A 20,752-nucleotide genomic window follows, 5' to 3' on the forward strand; every position below is an offset into this window, starting at 1 on the left:
TCAGGCAATTCTCCTGCCTCAGCCTCCTGAGTAGCTGGGATTACAGGCACGCGCCACCATGCCCAGCTAATTTTTTGTATTTTTAGTAGAGACGGGGTTTCACCATGTTGACCAGGATGGTCTCGATCTCTTGACCTCGTGATCCACCCACCTCGGCCTCCCAAAGTGCTGGGATTACAGGCTTGAGCCACCGGGCCCGGCCGAGTTTCTCTTCCTTTCCAATACAGGCTCTACATTGAACACAAATCACATTTTATTTTAATTAAACTTTATTTTCTTTGGAGGGAGGATCTTGCTCTGTCATCCAGGCTGTAGTGAATGGGCATAATCATAACTCACTCTATCCACAACCTCCTGAGCTGAAATGATCCTCCAGCCTCCGCTTCCCAAGTAGCTGGGACTACAGGTGAGTGCCAGCACACGGGGCTAATTTTTTTTTACATCTTTGTGAGATGAGGTCTCACTATTTTACCAGGCTGGTCTCAAACTTGTGGACTACTGTGATCCTCCCAGCTCAGCCTCCCAAACTGCTGGGATTGCAGACATGAGCCACTGTGCTTGGCCCAAAAATCATACTTTATTCTTGAGCCCCTTGGTCAGGCAGGCTTGACTCGCACACTCCCTCTGCAGTGACCCCGGGAGCCCCTGTCACAGCTGGGAGCGGAAGCTGAGGCTGCAGCCTGCCATCTTCTCTGCATAGTCTGCGTCGAAGCGCTCATTCTGCGCCACAGTGAAGGTGGTTTTCCAGTCTCCAGCCATGCCTGGGGGAGGAAGGCAGGGAGCAAAGCTGGAGTCTCATTCCAGGGGAGGCCCCGAGCCAAGTAACTATGGGGAGGCTCCAGCTGCTGCTCCCACCTGCCCCAAACCCCCGTGCTGGCCAGCGCCCACCTCTCCTCATGAAGGGGGAGATGCTGTGGTCCATGAACTCCTGGGGGATGGTGGTGTAGTTAGTCATGGGGTTCTTCTTCATCTCCTTGAATGACGTGTGCTGAACAATGAAGTCCAGGGTGTCCTCCGGCAGGGAGCGCCCCACAAACTCCAGAATCTTCCGAATCTCCCTTTTGGGGTTCTGAGCAGCAGAGGGCTCCTCAGTGGAGCAAAACAAAAGGGGTCCCCTTCTCTAACCTCAGAGGGCATCTGGCCACTTCCCCTAGAAACCCGGAAGAGCCTTGACCCTCAGGGCCACAGTCCCCTGGGTAAAATGAATTGCTGTCTGCCCTGTGATCCCGTGATAAGCTGGGCTTGGCTCCTACAAACGAGTGATGATAGGGATGGTCTTCTTTCATGACTGTGACTCCGGGCTGGAACACTCTTTTGCAGGGAGAAGCAAGAGGACTAAGTATCTGATCCGTGGCCACCTGTGCAGCTGACTCAGCCATGGGAGATGAGAACTGTGCAGGGCCTGCTGCCAGGTGGGGCTGCAGCTGCGAGGCCTGGGCCAGGGAGGCAGCATGGGGAATCCGGGCCTGCTGTGGGGCTGCCTGGAGAGGGGACTGGACAGCCTTGGCGGGTCCCTGTGAGGTGCCTGCCCCCAGGTGTCACATGGAGGGCAGCAACACAGGCGGTCTCACCTCCTTCATGTCTTCATAGAAGAGGTAGAGAACAGGGTGTGTGCGGCTCAGCTCCCACCACTCCTGCACGTGCTGGTACCAGGACCCGTAGGACACTGGAGAAGCGGGCGGGGGGCACCGACACAGGGTTGCTGTGTGTTGTAACCACCACCCCTCAGCTCCACACCCTCCTTCCTCCAGTCAACCCACCTTCTCCAGTCATGAACTTCTCCAGGAAGCTGTCCCAGGTCCCAGGGTCAGGATGTGTCTTTTCCATTCGGTGGAAGTGGTAGTAGGAGACGGCCACGTCCTTTGCGTTGCGGGCAACATAGACCACCTGCAGGGGCAGAGGACCCGGCCCAGCTCCATCACACGGCCTGCCTCAGGCCAGCTCATCTCTTAGTTTGGCAGAGGAGGAAATAGGCTTAGACGCTGACTTGCTTGAGATCTCACGGCACGGGTAGGTCCAGCCGGGGATCTGAACCTGCTCAGATGTCAAAGTCCAGCCTGGTCCCTGGATCCATATTCTATATTAATGTAATCTGCATCAACGCCATGACACCCGGATCTGGAGCAAGGCATGCCCAGTTCCCACCAGCCCCTCCTTTTCCGGCCTGTTAGCACCCACATGCTGCCTTTCTCAAGTGTGCATTGTAGAGACTCACTATCCTGGCATTGGACCCCCTTCAGAGCAAGAGGGCAGACCATATCCTCTGTCAAGATGTGATGAAGGCTGGGCACAGTGGCTCATGCCTTTAATCCCAGCACTTTGGGAGGCCAAGGTGGGCAGATTACCTGAGGTCAGGAGTTCAAGACCAGTCTGACCAACATGGCGAAACCCCATCTTAACTACAAATTCAAAATTAGCTGAGGGTGATGATGGGTGCCTGTAATCCCGGCTCCTTTTGAGGCTGAGGCAGGATAATCGCTTGAACGTGGAAGGCGGAAGTTGCAGTGAGCTGAGATCAAGCCACTGCACTCTAGCGTGGGCAATAAAAGTGAAATTCTGTCTAAAAAAAAAAAATGATGTGATGAGCCTGGCGGAAGCAAGGCGGCCTTTCCAGAAGAACAGAAACATGGCTGGGAGGGTGCCCAAGCCTCCCTTTCTGGCCTTCCCTGCCACTCAGCAGGAACTTTTTTTTTTGTAGAGATGGTTTTACTCTGTTGCCCAGGCTGGAGTGCAGCAGCAGGCAGGGCTCACTGCAGCCTCCAATTCACATAAACAATCCTCCCCACTAAGCCTCCTAAGTAACTGGGAACAGTCTGTGCCACCACACCAGGTTTTTAAATTTTTTTGTAAAGACGGGACATCATCTCTACAGCAGTGTTGCCCAGGCTGGTCTCCATCTCTCGCCTTCAAGGGATCCTCACACCTCAGCCTCATCTGGGATGACAGGTGTGAACCAGCGTGCCCAGCCTCACCTTGATCTTCTGATCCAACAGAGTCTGGGGGAGCAGGGCCAGGGGTAGGTGTGACTTGATGAGGCGTGGGGACGGTGTGACTTTCAAAGTCTCCAGCCCTGAGTAGTGGGTCAGGGAAGGTCTGGTGAGCTGAAGCCCCAGCCCTGTCTTCCTCCACTCCCCTTCCCCCCAGGACCCAGCCACACACCTGAGGGATCCCCTGGATCATTGAGCTCAAGGAAGGGCACCCGTATGTAGATGGGAGCCCGGTTACACTTCTCTAGGTCACCTCCCTGGTAGATCATGTCCAGTATTTGGCTCACCCAGGTAGTGCCTGGAGGGGGAGGGAGATGGGAGATGAACTGACCAAGGTGGAGGCTGCCGCCTGGGAGAGGGTGGGTGACCCTCCTCACCTACCAGACTTGGGGTAGGTGTTGATGAGCAGGTCATCAGGTAGGGCTTGGAAGCTCTCCAGGGGCTCCAGTGCGTCTGCGAAGTACTTGATGAGCGGGACCCCCTTCACGTACTCCAGAGGCCGGCGGGTGGTGTCCTGGTTCAACTCCATGTTCCTATGTCAGGGGCCAGAGCCAAGCCCACATCCCTTAACACCATCACAGCAACACCGTGTGCAGAATTCTTTTTTCTTTTTTTTTGAGACGGATTCTCACTCTGCCACCCAAGCTGGAGTGCAGTGGTAGAATCTCAGCTTACTGCAACCTCAATTTCTTGGGTTCAAGCAAGCCTCTCCCCTTGGTCTCCCAAGTAGCTGGGATGACAAGCATGTGCAACCACACCCAGCTAATTTTTTTTTTTTTTTTAGTGGAAGTAGAGATGGGGTTTTACCATGTTGGCCAGGCTGGTCTTAAATTGGCCTCAAGTGATTCGCCCGCCTCAGCCTCCCAATGGGCTGGGATTACAGGTGTGAGAGAGCGCCCAGCTGCTCCTTTGCAGAGTTTTTGCTTTCAGGGAAGTCACTGAGGCCTATGGAGGTTGAGTGACTTGCCGGTGCTCACAAAGCCAGTCAGTGGCGGGGCTGGGGTTGAAAACCAGGTCTGCGTCTAGTACGGTGGTTCCCCAGCCTGGCCGCACCTTTCATTCACCTGCAGAGCTGTGCAAAATCCCAGGGCCTGGGCCATGGTGCAGACCAGTGAAAGTGTCCTCACGGGGTGGGGCCCGGGTATCAGGGTGTATGAAGGTCTCCAGGAGACTCCAGCTGCCCTGAGGAAGCTCTAGGCCTGCCTGAGCTATCTCCCTGCCAGCCAGCGCCCTTGTCTCACCATTTCCTGCTGAGACCCCAGCCTCCGCCCAGTGGGCTCCTCTCCCCGATGCTCCCCTCCTTCTGGGCTCCTCACATGTGGAAACCTCCCAGGTCAGCCAGGCCTGTGATCCACTTGCCTGGTCACAGTCCACTTGGGCTCCAAGACAAACACGGCACATTGAGCAACTGAGCTGGTATTGGGGGCCAGAGGCTGGTGTGGGAATGAGCAAAACTAATGACTCAGCAGAAGGAGAAGCCCAGGCAGGGTGACTCCCGCCTGTAATCCCAGAGCCTTGGGACATCAATAGGGAAGGATCCCTTGAGCCCAGGAGTTTGAGACCAACCTGGGCAACGAAGCAAGACCCCTCTACAAAAAGTACTTTAAAAAATTAGCCGGCGGTAGCTCACGCCTGTAATCCCAGCACTTTGGGAGGCTGAGGCAGGTGGATCACGAGGTCAAGAGATCGAGACCATCCTGGTCAACAAGGTGAAACCCCGTCTCTACTAAAAAATACAAAAATTAGCTGGGCACGGTGGCACGTGCCTGTAATCCCAGCTATTCAGGAGGCTGAGGCAGAAGAATTGCCTGAACCCAGGAGGCGGAGGTTGCGGTGAGCCGAGATCGCGCCATTGCACTCCAGCCTGGGTAACAAGAGCGAAATTCCGTCTCAAAAAAAAAAAAAAAAAAAATTAGCCGAGTGCGGTGGCTTGCTGTTGTAACCCCAGCTATTCAGGAGGTTGAGGCGGGAGGATGGCCTCAGCCTAGGATTTTTGAGGCTGTAGTGGGCCAGGATCCTACTACACTCCAGCCTGGGTGACAGAGCAACACCCTGTCTCAAAAATACACAAAGGAAAAGAAAGGAGGGAGGGGGATTCCGGCCAGGCTGGGTTGTCCTACTGAAATGGGACATCCACGGGGAAAGAGCAGGGATGGCAGAGGCCCAGGCTTCTGGAATGTTGGAGCCAGAAGCTGTGCAGTGTGAGGACAACCTGGGCCACTCCACTCTGGAACTCACCTGAGCTCTCTGGAACCTGGCCTTGTGCTCTCCTGGCCTGCAGGGCCTTAGTGTGGTTGCGGTGTGGGGAGTGCAGGGCCGCGGTGTGGGGAGTGCAGGGCTGCGCTCTGCACTGAAAGTTTTGAATGTTCAATGTGGGAGGGATCTGGAGTCAGGGCTGGGACTTGGTTCAGCTCCAGGAAGGAAGGGGTGGGGTTGAGGGTGGGGACCTCAGCTGCAGCACAGCTGAGATCCATCTACAAACCTAAGATGTGAGTTTAGTGTGTAGAAAACACAAGAATGAAAGGCAAAAGGGGCCTTTGGTATTTGGAGTTTTTTTGTGAGCTGTCACTGGGCTCCTGACCTTCTCTCTGATGACCTTCTCTCTGAACTCCACCCGGCAGGGCAGGCCAACAAAGTTTTCTTTTTTCTGTTTTTCGTAAGACAGAGTCTTGCTCTGTTATGCAGGCTGGAGTGCAGTGGCGCAATCTTGGTACACTGCAACCTCCGCCTCCTGAGTTGAAGGTGAAACCCCGTCTCTACTAAAAATACAAAAACTAGCTGGGCGTGGTGGCGGGTGCCTGTAATCCCAGCTACTTGGGAGGCTGAGGGAGAATTGCTTGAACCTGGGAGGCAGAGGTTTCAGTAAGCCGAGATCACACCAGTCTGGGCAACAGAGTAAGACTCCGTCCCCTCCTCCGCAAAAAAAAAAAAAAAAAAAAAAAAGAACAAGGAAACAAGGACACAATGGAGTCCCATTGCCCTGGAAGCCAGCTTCAGCTTCATGGCTCCCAGGGCACCTCACAGAGCATCAGTAGAAGATCCTAGAAGAACAACAACCCTGCAGGTGCTTTTCTTTCCCTGGGTTTGAAGGAGGCTCCACAGACAGAGGCTAGAGGAGGTTCGGGCTTGGAAGCCACAGGGCCCTATGGAAAGAGAGCATCCCCCATCCTCCTTGGTCTTTGTCCTCACTATTTGCATTTAATTCCAAGGTGAGTATCCCAAGTCTTCCAATAACTGCATGAGCTCAGAGGTAAGCAGGGGCAAGCTGAGGCATGGGGTTTCCAGGCAGAGCAGATGCTGCTCACACGCTAGGGCCACAGGCTTCTCCTCCCTCCTCTGTGCCCATAAGGAAGCCCCGAGACGGCAGGACCTTGGACTACTAGCTCCACCCACCCCCTCAACAATGACCATAAAGCACCCTTGACTCAGACTTTTTTTTATTGTATTCAAGTAAAAACCCGCCATATCTGGATCCATGGCAGGTGGCACAGAAAAGAGGTAGGAGGGGGATAGGGACACCAAGGATCAGGTCTCCAGCAGGTCTGTCCAGTGTGCCTGCAGAGGCAAGAAAGGTCACAGGCAGCCCAGGGCAGGGAGTGGGGTAGGGAGCCCGCAGCCAAAGCCCACTCACCTCTTCTAATTCCAAGTCTTCTACTTCTTTCTCAGTGTTCATCTGGCACAGGCAGATCAGGTCTCCCCACAGCAGTGACTTCTCACAGCTACCAAGGGGAGGGGAGGGTAGGAGATACAGAGTCAGACTCCACAAGCCCCTTCCAGGCTCAGCCCTGGAGGCTGACATGAGGACTCAGCTGTCCGGGGCCTGGACTGCACAACTGGGAACCCTCTTCCCAGAGCTGGACCAGGCTGGGGCTAGGGGACTGCACTCACCTAGGGCATTGGCCCTCTAGGGGCAGAAGCTGCCCCGGTTCTTCCTGAAGGAACTCCTCTGCCAGGCAGATCATGTGGGCCCTTAGGAGGCAGCCAGGGTGGGGGCAACACAAGGGTCCCTGTTCATCCTGTCCTAGGCAGCAGGCAGGTAGGACACAAGGAGAGAGAGGGAGCTGGCAGCGAGTCCCTCTGTGCAGCAGGCACTGTTCTGGGCATTACACAGCTCCATCCCCAGAGGCAGCAGCGACTTATTTGCATCTTACAGATGAAGAAACTGAGGTGGGGAGTTAAAATCCTTGCCCCCTGGGGCTAAGCTGGTAAATGTCCTGTGAGCATCAGCAGTCACAGCCTGATTGAGTCACAGCCTCGCCACCGCAGCCAGACCTGAACTTCCTAACAGCTCAGCAACTCCCCACAGGACACTGAATCTCTGCAGGGCAAGCCCTCTACTCACTCACAATTACCAGGAGCTCAGTAGAAGGTGCCCATCGTCCATTATTTTATTAAATATTTAGGCTGGGTGCAGTGGCTCAAGTCTGTAATCCCAGCATTTTAGGAGGCTGAAGTGGGTGAGATCATGTGGGATCACCTGAGGTCAGGAATTTGAGAGCAGCCTGGCCAACATGGTTGAAACCCCATCTCTACTAAAAATACAAAAGTTAGCCAGATGTGGTGGCGCAGGCCTGTAATCCCATCTGCTTGGGAGGCTGCAGCAGGTGAATTGCTTTATTTATTTTTTATTTATTTATTTTTTTTGAGACGGAGTTTCGCTCTTGTTACCCAGGCTGGAGTGCAATGGCGTGATCTCGGCTCACCGCAACCTCCGCCTCCTGGGTTCAGGCAATTCTCCTGCCTCAGCCTCCTGAGTAGCTGGGATTACAGGCACGCGCCACCATGCCCAGCTAATTTTTTGTATTTTTAGTAGAGACGGGGTTTCACCATGTTGACCAGGATGGTCTCGATCTCTTGACCTCGTGATCCACCCACCTCGGCCTCCCAAAGTGCTGGGATTACAGGCGTGAGCCAACGCGCCCGGCCGTGAATCGCTTTAAACTGGGAGGCAGAGGTTGCAGTGAGCCGAGATTATACCACTGCACTCCAGCCTGAGTGACAGAGCGAGACTACATCTCAAAAAAAAAAAAAAAAATTTCTTGGCCATCGGCTCTGTGCAGGACTTTGTTCTATAGCAGTGATAAAAGCTGCCCTCTGAGAGTACAGTATAGCAGTTGGGGTGGCAGAGACTAATGAGATTAATAAAACACTTAGCATGCCAGACGATATCAAGTGTTAAGGAAAAAGGGAGTGGCAGGGAAGTGCACAAGAATGAGCTCAATTAATTTCATTGTTTTAGAGACAGGGTCATGTCCAGTCATGGTGGCTCACGCCTATAATCCCAGTACTCTGGGAGGCTGAGGCAGAAGGATCACCTGAGGTCAGGAATTTGTGACCAGCCTGGCCAACATGGCGAAACCTCATCTCTACTAAAAACACAAAAATTTGCCAGGTGTGCTGGCCCATGCCTGTAATCCCAGCTACTTGGGAGGTTGAGACAAGAGAATTGCTTGAACCGGGGAGGCAGAGGTTCCAGTGAGCTAAGATCACTGCACTTCAGCCTGTGCAACAGAGCAAGTCTCCGCCTAAAAAAAAAAAGAGAGAGAGAGTAGCGGAGCGATCATAACTCACTGCAGCCTTGAATTCCTGGGCTTGAGTGATCCTCCCATCACAGCCTCCCCAGTAGCTCAGATTACAGTCTCGTGCATGCCACCATGGCCGTCTACTCAGAGCTGCGATTATAAATCGGGGGCCAGAGAAGACCTCACTGAGAAGGTGGTAGGTTATCAAGACAGATGGCCTTGGGAAGAACCTTTTCGTCAAAGGGAAATGGTGAAGGCCCTGAGCAGGTCCTGCTTTGCTCAGGAATGGCCGTAAGTACTATAGCATCTGCATCTTAGAGATGGGGATAGGGTGGCCAAAGCGTGTCAGTGGGTTCCCTCAAGAAAGAGCTGGATCCGAAGTCGTCTGGACCCTAGAGCCACCTGTGCCTAGGGTAGACCTCACCTGGATGGTCCGGGCGCACAGGACGCAGCAGGCCCCTGCATCCCCTTGGTCTGGCTCAGGCTTGGCGTCATCAAAGGGGCCTGCGCGGCGCCTTAGGGTCGGGGCCTGGGGCGGTGGAGGCCCGAAGGCCAGGGGCACGTGCGGCGGCGGCGGCAGGCAGAGGTCCTGGCGGAGGTCAGGGCGCAGCCAGCGCAGCGTGAGCGGGAGGCGTGCCCAGGGCGGTGCGCGCAGCATGTGTGCCAGCACGCGCAAGTGGAACGTGAAGGCCGTCTCTCCACGCAGGCGCGGCCCCACGTGCGCTAGGCGGCGCGAGGCGTGCGGGTGCTGCCAGGCCCACTCGAACTGTGGGCGGGGTACGGGGCGTCAGGGTGGCTCGGAGCAGGAGGCGGACCCCAAGCCCTCCCCGGCCCGCAGCCGCCCAGTCTCCTTCCTTACCCGAAGGGCAGCCACGGCGGATGGGAAGCCGTGCACAACGAGCACCATCTCCCTGGGGAGGAGAACGGGGGTGTCCCTCTGAGCCCCACCGCGGATCCAGCCCAGCACCCTCGCCGTGGGTCCCTGCCAATCCCACCCGAGATCGGGGTCCTCACTCCCGGCTTCAGCCAAGCCCCAGGCCCCGCCCCTGCCTGAAGGCATGCCCTTTGTGCCTGCCCACCTCAGGCCACGCCTCCAGCCCAGGTACCCATCTGTCCCCACTCCTCTCTCTCCTGCGCTCCACCCGACCCCAGCGTGCCCACCAAACCCCCTACGCTGGACCCCAGCCTGGATCATCACCCCCGCCCCAGCCAGCTCCTCCCAGAGTTCCACCACGTAGATGCCCCGGGCACCGCCTCCCCATCACGCTCCTCCCCTGCGACAGGCCCCGCCCCCGCCCTGGACGCCCCACCCATGTTACATCAGACGGGTCCCTCTCCTCAGGCCTGTGCCCCGCGGGGTCGGCCTCCTCCAGGAAGCCTTCCTCCGGGCACAGAAGCCCAACCCTTCTCACCAGGGCCCTCGCCCGCTAGTCCTCCAGGCCCCTCCTTTTTTGCGACCCCCGTTGTGCTGCTGAACCCGACGAGCAGGATTGACAGTGAACCCCACGTAGACGCGGCCCCGGTGCCGGGGGTTCAGGCAGTAAAGCAGGTAGACGCCGAAGAAGCGCCTCGGCCTCGCTGCGACCCCCGCGGGACCCATCGGGCCTCGGGGTTAGGGGACAGCAGTAGGGGGCTGACTGCCGTGACCTAAGGCCCAGGGGAGGGCTGGATCGCTAGGGCTGCAGGGTGCTTGCTTCGGAACAAGCTCTCAGGGACTATCCCGCGGCTGCCCGGAGGCCGCAGAGGTGCGGGTTCATGCCCCTCTCTGGTCTGGAGGCTGGTGTAGAAGTCCGACCGCGGAAGCCAGGCTGCTGTGCAGGCGGCGAGCACCTACCAATCAGCATCGGCTCCGCCCGAGTCCCACCTTCTGAGGACTCTGATTGGCTGACGGATGGCAGGCGCGAAAAGCCCAGACCGTTGGAAAGCCCGACTGCTTGAGGGCGGATGTACTGCGTCGACGTACGCCTTAGTAAGGGCGGAAGTGGCTTCCCCAGCGGAAGTGGCTCCTGTAAGGGCGCAAAGCAGCGTGGCCGGGGTCCTAGCTGGGGTTCTATCCCCTCTGGGCTTCCGCCCCGGCTGGCATACCGCCATGGAACTCAGCGCCGAATACCTTCGGGAGAAGCTGCAGCGGGACCTGGAGGCCGAGCATGTGGTGAGTTGAATCGCCCGAAGAGGGGAAAAGAGCTCTGCGGGCGGGTTCGGCACCATTCATATTCTTCCGCTCGGTAGGAGGTGGAGGACACGACCCTCAACCGTTGTGCCTGTAGTTTCCGAGTTCTGGTGGTGTCGGCCAAATTCGAGGGGAAACCGCTGCTTCAGAGACACCGGTGAGGCCTTGGGAACACCTTGCCCAGCGCAGTGTCAGCTCCTGCACCACAACCCCAGCCACTCCCCTTTCCCCTGCAACCTAACTCCCGCACTCCCGCGGGTGTGACTCAGGGACCTTGAGGATCCCGCCTTCGTGGTCCCTGCTTCGAGTATTTCGATGTAGACACTCGCCACGTACGTGTTCCCACGGCCCGGGGACTACAAACTTGGGGACACCTCAGTCTCTTGGGTCACCCCAGCCTCGGGTGTGCGATCCCGGCCTGCTGTTTCCTAACCTCATCTCTCGTCCCAGGCTGGTGAACGCGTGCCTAGCAGAAGAGCTCCCGCACATCCATGCCTTTGAACAGAAAACCCTGACCCCAGAGCAGTGGGCCCGTGAGCGGCAGAAATGAGGGACTAGGACCTGCATAGCCATTAAATTATAAATCGACCAGCTTCTGTGTCGGTGTGTGTGTGGGAGGGGTACTGAGGCCGAGTCTAGGACCTAGTCTCTCTCCCTGCCCTGCCTCCATCCGTTGTTTTACCTTGGACAAGTCCCTTTCCCCATGTAGGCTCTGTCCCTGCTTCTAAAATGAAAGTTCTATCGTGAAAGTCCCTTCCAGGGTCTGCCTAGGAAGCCTCCTGTCTGTAATTCCTTGTAGACATCTAGGAGTCTGTACTGCCACCACCCACCCAACTCCCAGAGAGCTCAGGACTCCTGCTCTCTGCCAGCCTTCAAGATGCAGAGATGAGAAAGTGCTCCGGGTTTCAGGGCCGTGACCAGTTGAAAAAACCTCTTGCTCTCCTCGACATCACCGCAGTGTCAGAGGCATAATACAGAATTCCATATATTCCCTGCAGGTTCCCTCAGGCCTTGTCACACCCAAGAGGGAGTGGTACCCAAGTAAGAGGTCATCACCACCTGAAATGCTGATGTTTTCAGACCCACTGGAGAAAGTCCAGTGGCCTCATAGCCCTAGGCTTGATGTGGCTACAGCTGCCCCCTGGAGGACCATGGAGGTTTTAGGAATAGTAGATGTGGGAAGGGGATAGGGGTGAGATTAGAGCAGGAATATAAGGCTGACCAAGTCAGAAAATTGGGATAGGTGATGTCCCTGTATCAGTCTTCACCACAGGTTAGTAGGGTTACTAGCACCTTGTTTTTATTTGTTTGTTTTTGGTTTGTTTGTTTGAGACAGGGTCTTGCTCTGTTGCCCAGGCTGGAGTGCAGTGGTGCCATCTCAGCTCACTGCAACCTCCACCTCCCAGGTTCAAAAGATTCTCATACCTCGCTGGGCGCGGTGGCTCACGCCTGTAATCCCAGCACTTTGGGAGGCCGAGGCGGGTGGATCACGAGGTCAAGAGATCGAGACCATCCTAGTCAACATGGTGAAACCCTGTCTCTACTAAAAATACAAAAAATTTGCTGGGCATGGTGGTGCGCGCCTGTAATCCCAGCTACTCAGGAGGCTGAGGCAGGAGAATTGCCTGAACCTGGGAGGTGGAGGTTGCGGTGAGCTGAGATCGCGCCATTGCACTCCAGCCTGGGTAACAAGAGCGAAACTCTGTCTCAAAAAAAAAAAAAAAAAGATTCTCGTACCTCAGCCTCCTGAGTAGCTGGAATTACAGATGTGCACCACCATGCCCGGCTAATTTTTGTACTTTTAGTAGCAACGGGGTTTCACCATGCTGGCCAGGCCGGTCTCAAACTCCTGGCCTCAAGTGATCTGCCCACCTCAGCTTCCCAAAGTGCTAGGATGACAGGATCACTTGAGGCCAGGAGTTTGAGACCAGTCTGGCCAACATGGTGAGACCCCATCTCTACTGAAAACACAAAAGTTAGCTGGACGTGGTGGCATGCGCCTGTGGCCCCTGCTACTTGGGAGGCCGAGGCACGAGAATCACTTGAACCTGGGAGGCCGAGGTTGTGGTGAGCCGAGATTGCGCCATTGTACTCCATTCTGGGCACCAGGAATGAAACTCTGCCTCAGAAAAAAATAAACAAATAAATAAAAAAGCAGAGACTTAGGCTCTGACATGGGATCTGCCTTCAGTGATCTGGGCTTCTGCTTTCAGCCTTACTTTCTTTTGTAAACTAGGGTCAGCCTGTTGCTAGTTCTGTCTTTTCCTTACAAAACGTTTCCTTGTTGTTTATTTATATTTTTAAGACAGGGTCTTGCTCTGTCACCCAGGCTGCAGTGCAGTGGTGTGATAGTAGCTCATTGCAGCATTGATCTCGTGGGTTCAAGGGATCCTCCTGCCTCAGCCTCCTGAGTAGCTGGAACTACAGGTGCACACCACCACGCCATGTTAATATTTTTTTGTAGAGACGGTGTCTCTCGCCACGTTGCTCACGCAGATCTCAAACCCCTGGGCTCAAGTGATCCTCTCACCTTGGCCTCCCAGAGTGCTGGGATTACAGGCGTGAGCCCCCTTGCCTGGCCTCCCTTGTTAGTTTTATCTTTGGACCTGCAGTTTAAAAGATGTCAGCCGGGTATGGGGGCTCACACCTGTAGTCCCAGCACTTTGGGAGGCCGAGGTGGGCGGATCACAAGGTCAAGAGATCAAGACTACTAAAAATACAAAAATTAGCTGGGCATGGGGGTGGTATGTGCCTGTAATCCCAGCTACTTGGGAGGCTGAGGCAGGTGAATCACTTGAGGAGAGGTGAATCACTACCTGGGAGGCAGAGGTTGCAGTGAGCCGAGATTGCACCACAGCACTCCAGCCTGGCGACAGAGCAAGACTCTGTCTCAAAAAAAAAAAAAAAAAAAAAAAATCCACCCCTTAAGTGATAGTTCATTTCCTTACAAACAACTACTAGCAGAGTCACGTGCAACCTGATGCTTTGGTTGACTAGGAAAGGCAGATTTGGGGTAAATATGGGAATTTTTGAGGTCCCAGGCTGGGGCCTTAAATAGCTCAGCTGTGTCAGCTCTGAGAAGGAGCTGGGAATCGGAGAGCAGTCTCCTGGCCCACATCAGCGTGGCTGGTTTCTACCCTCGAAGGCCCTGTTCCCATGCTGTAGGATGTTAGGGGGCATCCCGCATCCTTTACCGTGGGTTAGTCCCCTCAGTGCGGTAGAGGGGAAGGAAGCTCAAGGGCTGGTCAGTTCAGCAAACCCCGCGTCTAGGGGACCAGTCATTAGAGTCTGGGAGATACAAGAAAATAAAGCCATTTTATTATGATTTTTTTTCTCTGCCATGTGGCTGGGAGTCAGGAAGGAGTGGACGGGTGTGAATGGCTGACCCTGCTGAAGGTCCTGCGGGGCTCTACTTGGCCTGGACCGTCTCCTCCAGCCTGTCCAAGCGCTTCTGTAGCTCCTGCACCATGGCCTGGAGCTTCCGCATCTCCTCCTCCAGCCGGGAGACAGCATCCTGGGGACCCCGTGCTGCGTTAGGCCCAGCTCCTTCTGGGCTCCCCTTGCCCTGGCATCTCCTGAGCCCCATCCCAACAGCCCCCCAGACCTCAGGCCCTTCTGTCGCTCAGCCAGTTGCTGCCTGGAGACCTGCAGGCCTATCAATCTGAAACCTGTTTTCTGAGGCCTCAGGATTACCCACTCCCAGCCCCACAAAGATTCCCAATGTTGGGATTTTCAGCTGCCCCAAATGCCAGGCCCACCCCACCCTCCCTGCCTTATTCCCTGGCTCCCTAGCCCTCTCACCGAGCTGGGAGTGCCACTGGCCTCTGGTGCTGCCCTCCTGCGCCCGGTGTCCAGGCCCCGGTTGACCCTCAGCTCCCGGCTTTTCGGGGGCACATAGCCATCCTTGAGGGAGATGAGGAGGGGCCCAGCATCCCGACCCCCCAGCCACTCCTCAGCTGTGAGGGCAGGATCGGGCCCTGCAGTGGGTGGATACAGGTCCTCCTGGAACAGGTCCGACTGTGGGCAAGGCCAGGGCTGGTGAGGAAAGCGCTTATGCCAGGACACCCCCCCAGCAAGGCCGCAAAGTCAGTGCCCAGCCCAGAGCCCAGGGCAGGGCGGGGAAGCATCACCTTTCGAGGCACTGTCATGGCGATGGGCTCACACCTCCGCTCGTGCAGCTTGTAGAACCTGTGGGAAGGGGGAGGTGAGCGGGGCCCACAGCCCGGCTGGGCGGGCTTAGGACTGCCTGAGGAGCGTGCTGCGGTCAGGACCGAGGGTCAGTCACCTGGCGATCTCACACTTGTTCACCTCCAGGCCACGTTTGGGCATGTAGCCCATGCCCCGCTGGGACTCCTTGGAACTGAACATGGAGAGATAGTGCAGGAATGGGGCCTCGGAAGTGATCTCGAAGTACCGGATCGAGCTGTCACCCTGCAGGTGGCAGGTGTGGAAGGAGGGTCAACACCAGTGGATGACCCCTCTCCAGGCCCTTCCTACCCACCTCCCACCCCCACCCCGCCTGATGAGGCCACCTTGCCACAGAGGTAGACGATGTTGGTGTCAGGGTCAAAGAAGGGCAGCAGGACACCGCTACTGGTGTCCAGCTCCTGCAGGGACAGCGGCTCCTCCAGGTGCTTCTGTAGACACAGGTGAGAGGTAACATGCCAGGCCCTGGGATGGTGACTTTCCCTGGGCAGTGACCTGTGAGGGCCCTCCCGACCAACCAGTGGGAACACCCATCTCACTCCTGGGTAAACTGAGGCCCATGGCCATCCTGCAAGGCAAGTGGCAGAGCAGGGATGAAACCTCCAGTCTTGATTCCCAGCCCCGGGGCCCTCGGGTTCCTGCCCCGGCACTCACTGTGTCCCACAGCGCCACCTGCCGCTCACTCATGCGGCTGAAGCCCGTGGTCAGGATCTTCCCCTCCGAAACGAACACAGCACGCACTGGCCGGGTCCCCTCGTGGGGACGATCCTTCTCCTGCAAGGAAAGGAAGGTGGTAGGTCGGGCACCCATACATACCCTATGGGGCCAGTCCCAGCTGGAGGTGAGGGAGGGCAGCATCCAAGGGCCTGGTTGATGGTGGATAAGAAGGATCCAGGCTGTAGGGTCAAGGGTCAGGGTGCATGGCGACTCACAGCTACGACAGTGCCTTTGCGGGGCTCGATGATTCGCACGCGCTTGTCGCGGCAGGAGGTACAGATGAGGCCTCCGTCTCGGCTCCAATCCACACTGTAGATCGTGTCCGGGTGCACATCTGGGCCCAGCGTCAGCACGGCTGCCCCAGTGCCCACATCCCACACCATGATCACGTTGTCACAACCTGCACATTCCCCACAGTGTCAGAAGCCACGAGCCTCCTGCCCTCACCCAGGGCAGGTCACCAGCCGCCCCCAGCCCCTCCCGCAGCACCTGCACTGAGCAGCACGTTCTGGGCTGTGGGGTGCCAGGCCACAATGCCCACACGCTTGGTGTGGCCCTCCAGGGTGACGACAGGCTCCCGCAGGGGCAGTGTCAGGCCCCCATCCGGGATCTCCCACACCTACAGAGGGGAGGCTGGTGAGTCTTTGGGGCTCCAAATGTCAGATCCCATCCTAGCCCCCCTCCCAGCCCCTGGGTCCCCACCACCACTCACCATGACGGTGCAGTCCTCAGAGCCACTGGCAATGACATTGTCATTGTGCGGGCACCAGGCGATGTCTAGCACAGGGGCTGTGTGGCCACAGACCGTGGGCACGTTCTTGTCCACACGTCCAGTCTAAAGGCACAGCAGGGCCTTGGATGGAGTTGCTTTTGCCCCTCAAACCCAATCCAACCTCCCCACACCTCCTTCAGAGAGGCCCAGAGAGGAAGACTGTGGGGTCCCTGGGAGCTGGACCAGGCCCTGGGGTGGGAAGGGTTTGTTCTCTCGTCCTAGTCCCAAAACGGCCTAGGCAAACCCCAGGAGGGCTGGCCACACATGGCAGAGGATGTGGGCCATGCGAGACCCTGGCGGAGTTCCCGCCAGTCTCTGTCTCAGTCTGTCTCTGCCCTTAGGGTTTGCACCCCCACCCCAGCTTCCCTGAGCGAGACTTCCATGGGCCCAACTGGCCCTAGAGCCAGAACAGGTGTATGGGGACTAGGGGGGCACGGTTGGCTCCCCAGAGAGCGAGTGTGAGTGGTGGGGCTGCAGGGTTGGGTCCTCCTCAAAGGAGAGGGGCCAGGGAGCCTGTCATAACTGGCCCCAGGCAAGAGCAGAGGTTTGGAAATGGTGTCTTCCGGGGGCAGCTGCTTCAGCAGGGCTTCCTGTGTGATGGCAGTGCGGGGCTCGGGCCAAGCTCTCACCCCGACAACCACTTCCTCTTCTCTTTGCTTCCATCGGCCCTTTTAAGGTAACAACTTGGGGCCCATCTCTCCTTCCTGTCTCACCCCCCAAAAGAGCACAGGAGCGTGCTGGGGGTGCAGGGAAGCAGGCAGCCGGTGGAGGGGACAGCAGCCTTCAGGGGAGGGCAGGGCTGGGGGAGGGGAGAGCGCCTCTTGCATCATCTCTGCCTGTGAGCTGGGGGTCAGAGTTGCTAGGTCCTCAGGCAGGCCCAGAGCCAGAGTCCCTCCCAACCCTGAGAATGCTGCCGGGGCCCCCAGACCCTATCCCAGCCCTCTAGGTGTTTCCATCGGGAGAAAGCCCCAGGCCGAGGCTCGGGAGGGTGGGTTGTGGGTCTGCAGGACTGTCTGCAGTCCTGGTCAGTGGTGTGACCCATCTTGTGTCGGCTCCTTCTGAGCGTCAGTTTCCACACAGCCACAGCACAGAGGAGCTGGAGGAAGCATGAGGCTCCTGGGGCCCAGCTTAGTTTTCCAGATGGCAACACAGGCCCCAGAAGGCTAGGCGACAGTCACCTAATCAGGACCTCCACAGAGCCATGGGTCGGGTGGAGAAGCTGCTCCCCACAGGGCCCCAGGGGCTCACCTTGGCCAGGGGCAGCACCAGGAAGGCCCCTCCCCCACTGGCCTCACAGATCAGGGCCACGAACTTAGGGTTGACGGCACAGAAACCACTGTCCCAGGTGGTCTGTGAGACACGAACATCCTCATAGCACTGGTCGGCCTTGGCCGGCTGTCCAAACACGTGGCGGAACTTGCTGGAGCGGACCACCTGCCGGCTCATTCTGGGGGCACACAGGTTAAGAGCGTTTCTCTCTTCAGGTCAATTGCTGATCTTCCAGTGGCCCCTACCTCCCCTAGGACACCCCTCACTCTGGCTTTTGAGGTCCCAGCATCATCTCCAGAGGCTCCCTACTGTGGCTGATGCCTGCTCCCCTTTGCCGGCCTCTCCTCCTGTCTAACCTGCAAGCTCCTTTCTCCCTGGCCCCCGGCCACTCTGAGCCAGCCTCTCAATCTGTACCCTCAGCCTCTGCAGCAGAGCCCGGCGTGGTGTTGCCCCCACTGCATGTTTGTTGACTGACTGGCTGACGGATGCAGAGCCCGTCCTTCCTAATGGTTCAGACTCAGGCGTCATCAGCCCAGATGGCTCTGAGGGTGGGTTCTCTCTTAGTTACCATGTCCAGAGCCCACCTCCCTCACACCCACACAGAGTACCTCCTAAAGGCAGGGGCAGGGGCTGGCCTTCCTTGCCTGCTGGCACAGGGCTGGATACGGGAGGAAGTGGCGTGGGGGCTGCCGGAGCAAAGTGAGGCGGCAGGATGGCTTCCCCAGCAGGTCTCTGGGCACCAGAAGCCATCAATGGCTCAGGTCCCAGTATCTCCTCCTCCCCATACCTCTGCCTCTCGCCTCTGCTCAGAAAAGCAGTTGCCCTTAAGAGCCATCTCCACCCCCATGTGAACTACACGCAGGAAGGGAGAGGCCACTCCGACTTCTCTGATGTCCAGCTAGGATGATTTCCCCCAGTGTCTGGGTGGGGAGCCAACAACTCCAGGGGCGACCCTGTGCCAACCGCATCACCTTCTTGCTCAGGGAAGGGATCTTTGCTGCCACTCGGAGGGTGCCGTGCCCAGAGCCTCTGCCCCTAGCCTCAGCTTCGCCTGCTCACTGGGGGCTCCAGCACCCCCGGCCACCCCAGGATTCCCGAGGAGGCTGCTAGGTCGGCCTGCCCAGAGAGCAGTGAGGAGCATACGTGAAGAGCCCTAGTCTTGAGGGGCAGACTGGGTCTAGAGAGAGGGGAGCCCCAGACCAGAGGTGGGGGGCAGGAAGCCATCGCCCCACCCTGCCTCCTCCCCCGCCGCAGGTACCAGACCCGGAAACCACGGAAAGGGGAACTTGGGCTTTTCTTGTTTTGCTCTCAACCCCTTCCTGTCTCCAAGGCTAGGGCAGCTGCCCCACTCACCCCACCCTGCCCCCGTCCCCACCCTCCTCGAGACTCAATTCCGGGGGGAGTCGGGGCCTCGCCACTGTGCTGACCCCCGGCCACCCACCTCCATCTTGGCCACGGTGGTCCCTCGCCCTCGCCTCCGCAAAGCGCTCTGGAGCCCCGGCGGCCCCCACTCCAGGCAGCGTCCCCCCGCGGGCTGCTGCGCCCGCTCCCTGGCCCCGGCGCCGGCCGGGTCGCGGTGACAGCCGCGCGCCCCCGCAGCCGCGGCTCCCACGCGCGCGCCGCCCCACAGGTGGCCCTCGCCCCGGCCCACCCGCGCCTCCCAGGCCCAGCCTCACCTGCTGCCGAGAGAGGACAGTGACCCCCAAAAGCCGGAGGTGGAGGAGGAGGAGGAGGAAGGAGCTGGAGGAGCCGGGGACTCGCCCGCTGAGGATGCTCTTGTCAAGACAATGAATGAGAAGCAGCCGTGCGCCCGCCTCCGGGGTGGCCGCGCCCCTTGGGGCGGAGCTCTTCCAGGCCCGCCCTGCGCTCCCCCGGCCCCCGCGGCGGCCGCCTCCCTCCCCGGCCCCCAGCCCGCGCCCCACGCGGGTCCCCCGCCGAAGCAGAGGCTGCCCGTCCGCCGCCGGGAAGCGAATCTGCACTTCTTTTTAACATGTCAAAACGCAAAAATACCCCGTTGCTTCTTTCCTTCCTGCGTCCGCCCCCAGCCTCCTCGCCAGCCTTTCCCTGGCAGGCACGAAAGCGCCCCAGGCCAGCCCGCCAGGCCTCGGTGCCCGGCCCGGCCCGGCTGCGCCGCCGCCTCCTCCCAGCCCTGCAGACGCGAGCTCCGGGAGCGCGGGGAGCGCGGGCGAGAACGAGCCCCGAGCGCGCCCCTGGACCCAGGGGACCTGACTCTTGCCTGGCTCTAAGATCTACGCATGGGTGGCCCCAGGAGTCGCTTTGCCTCCCTGGGTCTCCTGTCTTCATTGGGAGCACCCCTGCCCTCCTGCTGAAATAACTGGGCATCACGCGCACCTACTTTGTGCCAGGGGCTATAGAGGCGAGCAAGCCAGGCAGGCTTCCGCCCCTGAAGAGCCAGCCTGGGGGAAGGAGGAGGAGCCCTCAGCCGCTCCTAGCCCAGGCTTCGACCGGGCTCGAGGGCAAGGAGGGGTAGGTAGTTCCCACCCTTGGAATCAGAGGGGCTCCTGGAGGCAGCAACAGAGGGCAGGAAAGGCCCGCTCTAGAGTCAGACTCTGTCGTAAGTGTGACCGCAATCTGTCACCTGCTGACTGACGTGAGGCTGCTACCTAGCTTTTCTCAGCCTTGGTTTCTCCCTCTGTAACAGTCATACCTGCCACATAAGAGGTATGGGGATGATTACCTAAAATAACTCAAGGAAGTTAGTAAGCACCTCATCTAGAAAGTAGCAGGTGCTTAATAAATGTTAGTTCTGGGGCAGTCACTGTGGCTCATGCCTGTAATCCCAGCAATTTGGAAGCCAAGACTGGCTGATCACCTGAGGTCAGGAGTTTGAGACCAGCCTGGCCAACGCGGTGAAATTGCATCTCTACTAAAAATACAAACATTAACCTGTTGTGGTGGCACACACCTGTAATCCTAGCTCCTCAGGAGGCTGAGGCTTGAGAATAGCTTGAACCCAGGAGGCAGAGGCTGCAGTGAGCCAAGATCGCACCACTACACTCCAGCCTTGAGACAGAGCAAGACTCTGTCTCATTAAAAAAGAAAAGAAAAGGTTAACTCTCATCATTCTTGTTTACAGAGTATCTGGGCT

General features: G+C 57.9%; 4 protein-coding genes across 10 annotated transcripts; 1 reads left to right on the top strand and 3 right to left on the bottom strand.

Moving 5' to 3' along the window:
- Positions 1–257: 257 nt before the first annotated feature.
- Positions 258–6,703, bottom strand: LOC105725505 (sulfotransferase 1A3). 3 transcript variants are annotated; one of them, XM_012464567.2, is made up of 8 exons: positions 6,619–6,703; positions 3,369–3,520; positions 3,160–3,285; positions 2,973–3,070; positions 1,761–1,887; positions 1,572–1,666; positions 889–1,069; positions 258–761 (listed from the first exon to the last, which is right to left on the bottom strand). In XM_012464567.2, the coding sequence occupies exons 2-8, from the start codon at positions 3,514–3,516 to the stop codon at positions 649–651; spliced, it is 888 nt and encodes a 295-aa protein (XP_012319990.1). In that variant the 5' UTR covers positions 3,517–3,520; positions 6,619–6,703; the 3' UTR covers positions 258–648. The 3 variants fall into 3 exon arrangements, with proteins under 3 accessions (XP_012319990.1, XP_064218690.1, XP_064218691.1); XM_064362620.1 differs by lacking the exon at positions 6,619–6,703 and adding an exon at positions 5,226–5,878; XM_064362621.1 differs by lacking the exon at positions 6,619–6,703 and adding an exon at positions 4,229–4,710.
- On the bottom strand, positions 6,408–10,371 carry SLX1A (SLX1 homolog A, structure-specific endonuclease subunit). 4 transcript variants are annotated; one of them, XM_012464568.2, is made up of 6 exons: positions 9,922–10,371; positions 9,369–9,420; positions 8,934–9,275; positions 6,876–7,003; positions 6,619–6,706; positions 6,408–6,542 (listed from the first exon to the last, which is right to left on the bottom strand). In XM_012464568.2, the coding sequence occupies exons 1-6, from the start codon at positions 10,107–10,109 to the stop codon at positions 6,513–6,515; spliced, it is 828 nt and encodes a 275-aa protein (XP_012319991.1). In that variant the 5' UTR covers positions 10,110–10,371; the 3' UTR covers positions 6,408–6,512. The 4 variants fall into 4 exon arrangements, with proteins under 4 accessions (XP_012319991.1, XP_064218689.1, XP_012319992.1 ...); XM_064362619.1 differs by lacking the exon at positions 9,922–10,371 and adding an exon at positions 9,589–9,720; XM_012464569.2 differs by lacking the exon at positions 8,934–9,275.
- Positions 9,841–11,270, top strand: BOLA2B (bolA family member 2B). Of its 2 annotated transcripts, none has more exons than XM_021672345.2 (3): positions 9,841–10,661; positions 10,777–10,836; positions 11,130–11,270. In XM_021672345.2, exons 1-3 carry the CDS (start codon positions 10,401–10,403, stop codon positions 11,178–11,180), a joined length of 372 nt encoding a protein of 123 aa, XP_021528020.1. In that variant the 5' UTR covers positions 9,841–10,400; the 3' UTR covers positions 11,181–11,270. The 2 variants fall into 2 exon arrangements, with proteins under 2 accessions (XP_021528020.1, XP_012319993.1); XM_012464570.3 differs by having other exon boundaries at positions 9,893–10,661; positions 10,739–10,836.
- Positions 11,271–13,975: 2,705 nt separating this feature from the next.
- Positions 13,976–19,456, bottom strand: CORO1A (coronin 1A). The gene is made up of 11 exons (XM_012464562.2): positions 19,320–19,456; positions 17,623–17,821; positions 16,315–16,437; positions 16,092–16,221; positions 15,818–16,002; positions 15,540–15,659; positions 15,212–15,316; positions 14,965–15,110; positions 14,810–14,867; positions 14,481–14,696; positions 13,976–14,193 (listed from the first exon to the last, which is right to left on the bottom strand). The coding sequence occupies exons 2-11, from the start codon at positions 17,818–17,820 to the stop codon at positions 14,089–14,091; spliced, it is 1,386 nt and encodes a 461-aa protein (XP_012319985.1). The 5' UTR covers position 17,821; positions 19,320–19,456; the 3' UTR covers positions 13,976–14,088.
- Between the last annotated feature and the right edge of the window lie 1,296 nt (positions 19,457–20,752).

This window comes from Aotus nancymaae, unplaced genomic scaffold (genome assembly GCF_030222135.1).
Source record: "Aotus nancymaae isolate 86718 unplaced genomic scaffold, 86718_ANA_hifiasm-v0.15.2.pri h1tg000049l, whole genome shotgun sequence".
In the NCBI taxonomy this organism is placed as follows: Eukaryota; Metazoa; Chordata; class Mammalia; order Primates; family Aotidae; genus Aotus; species Aotus nancymaae.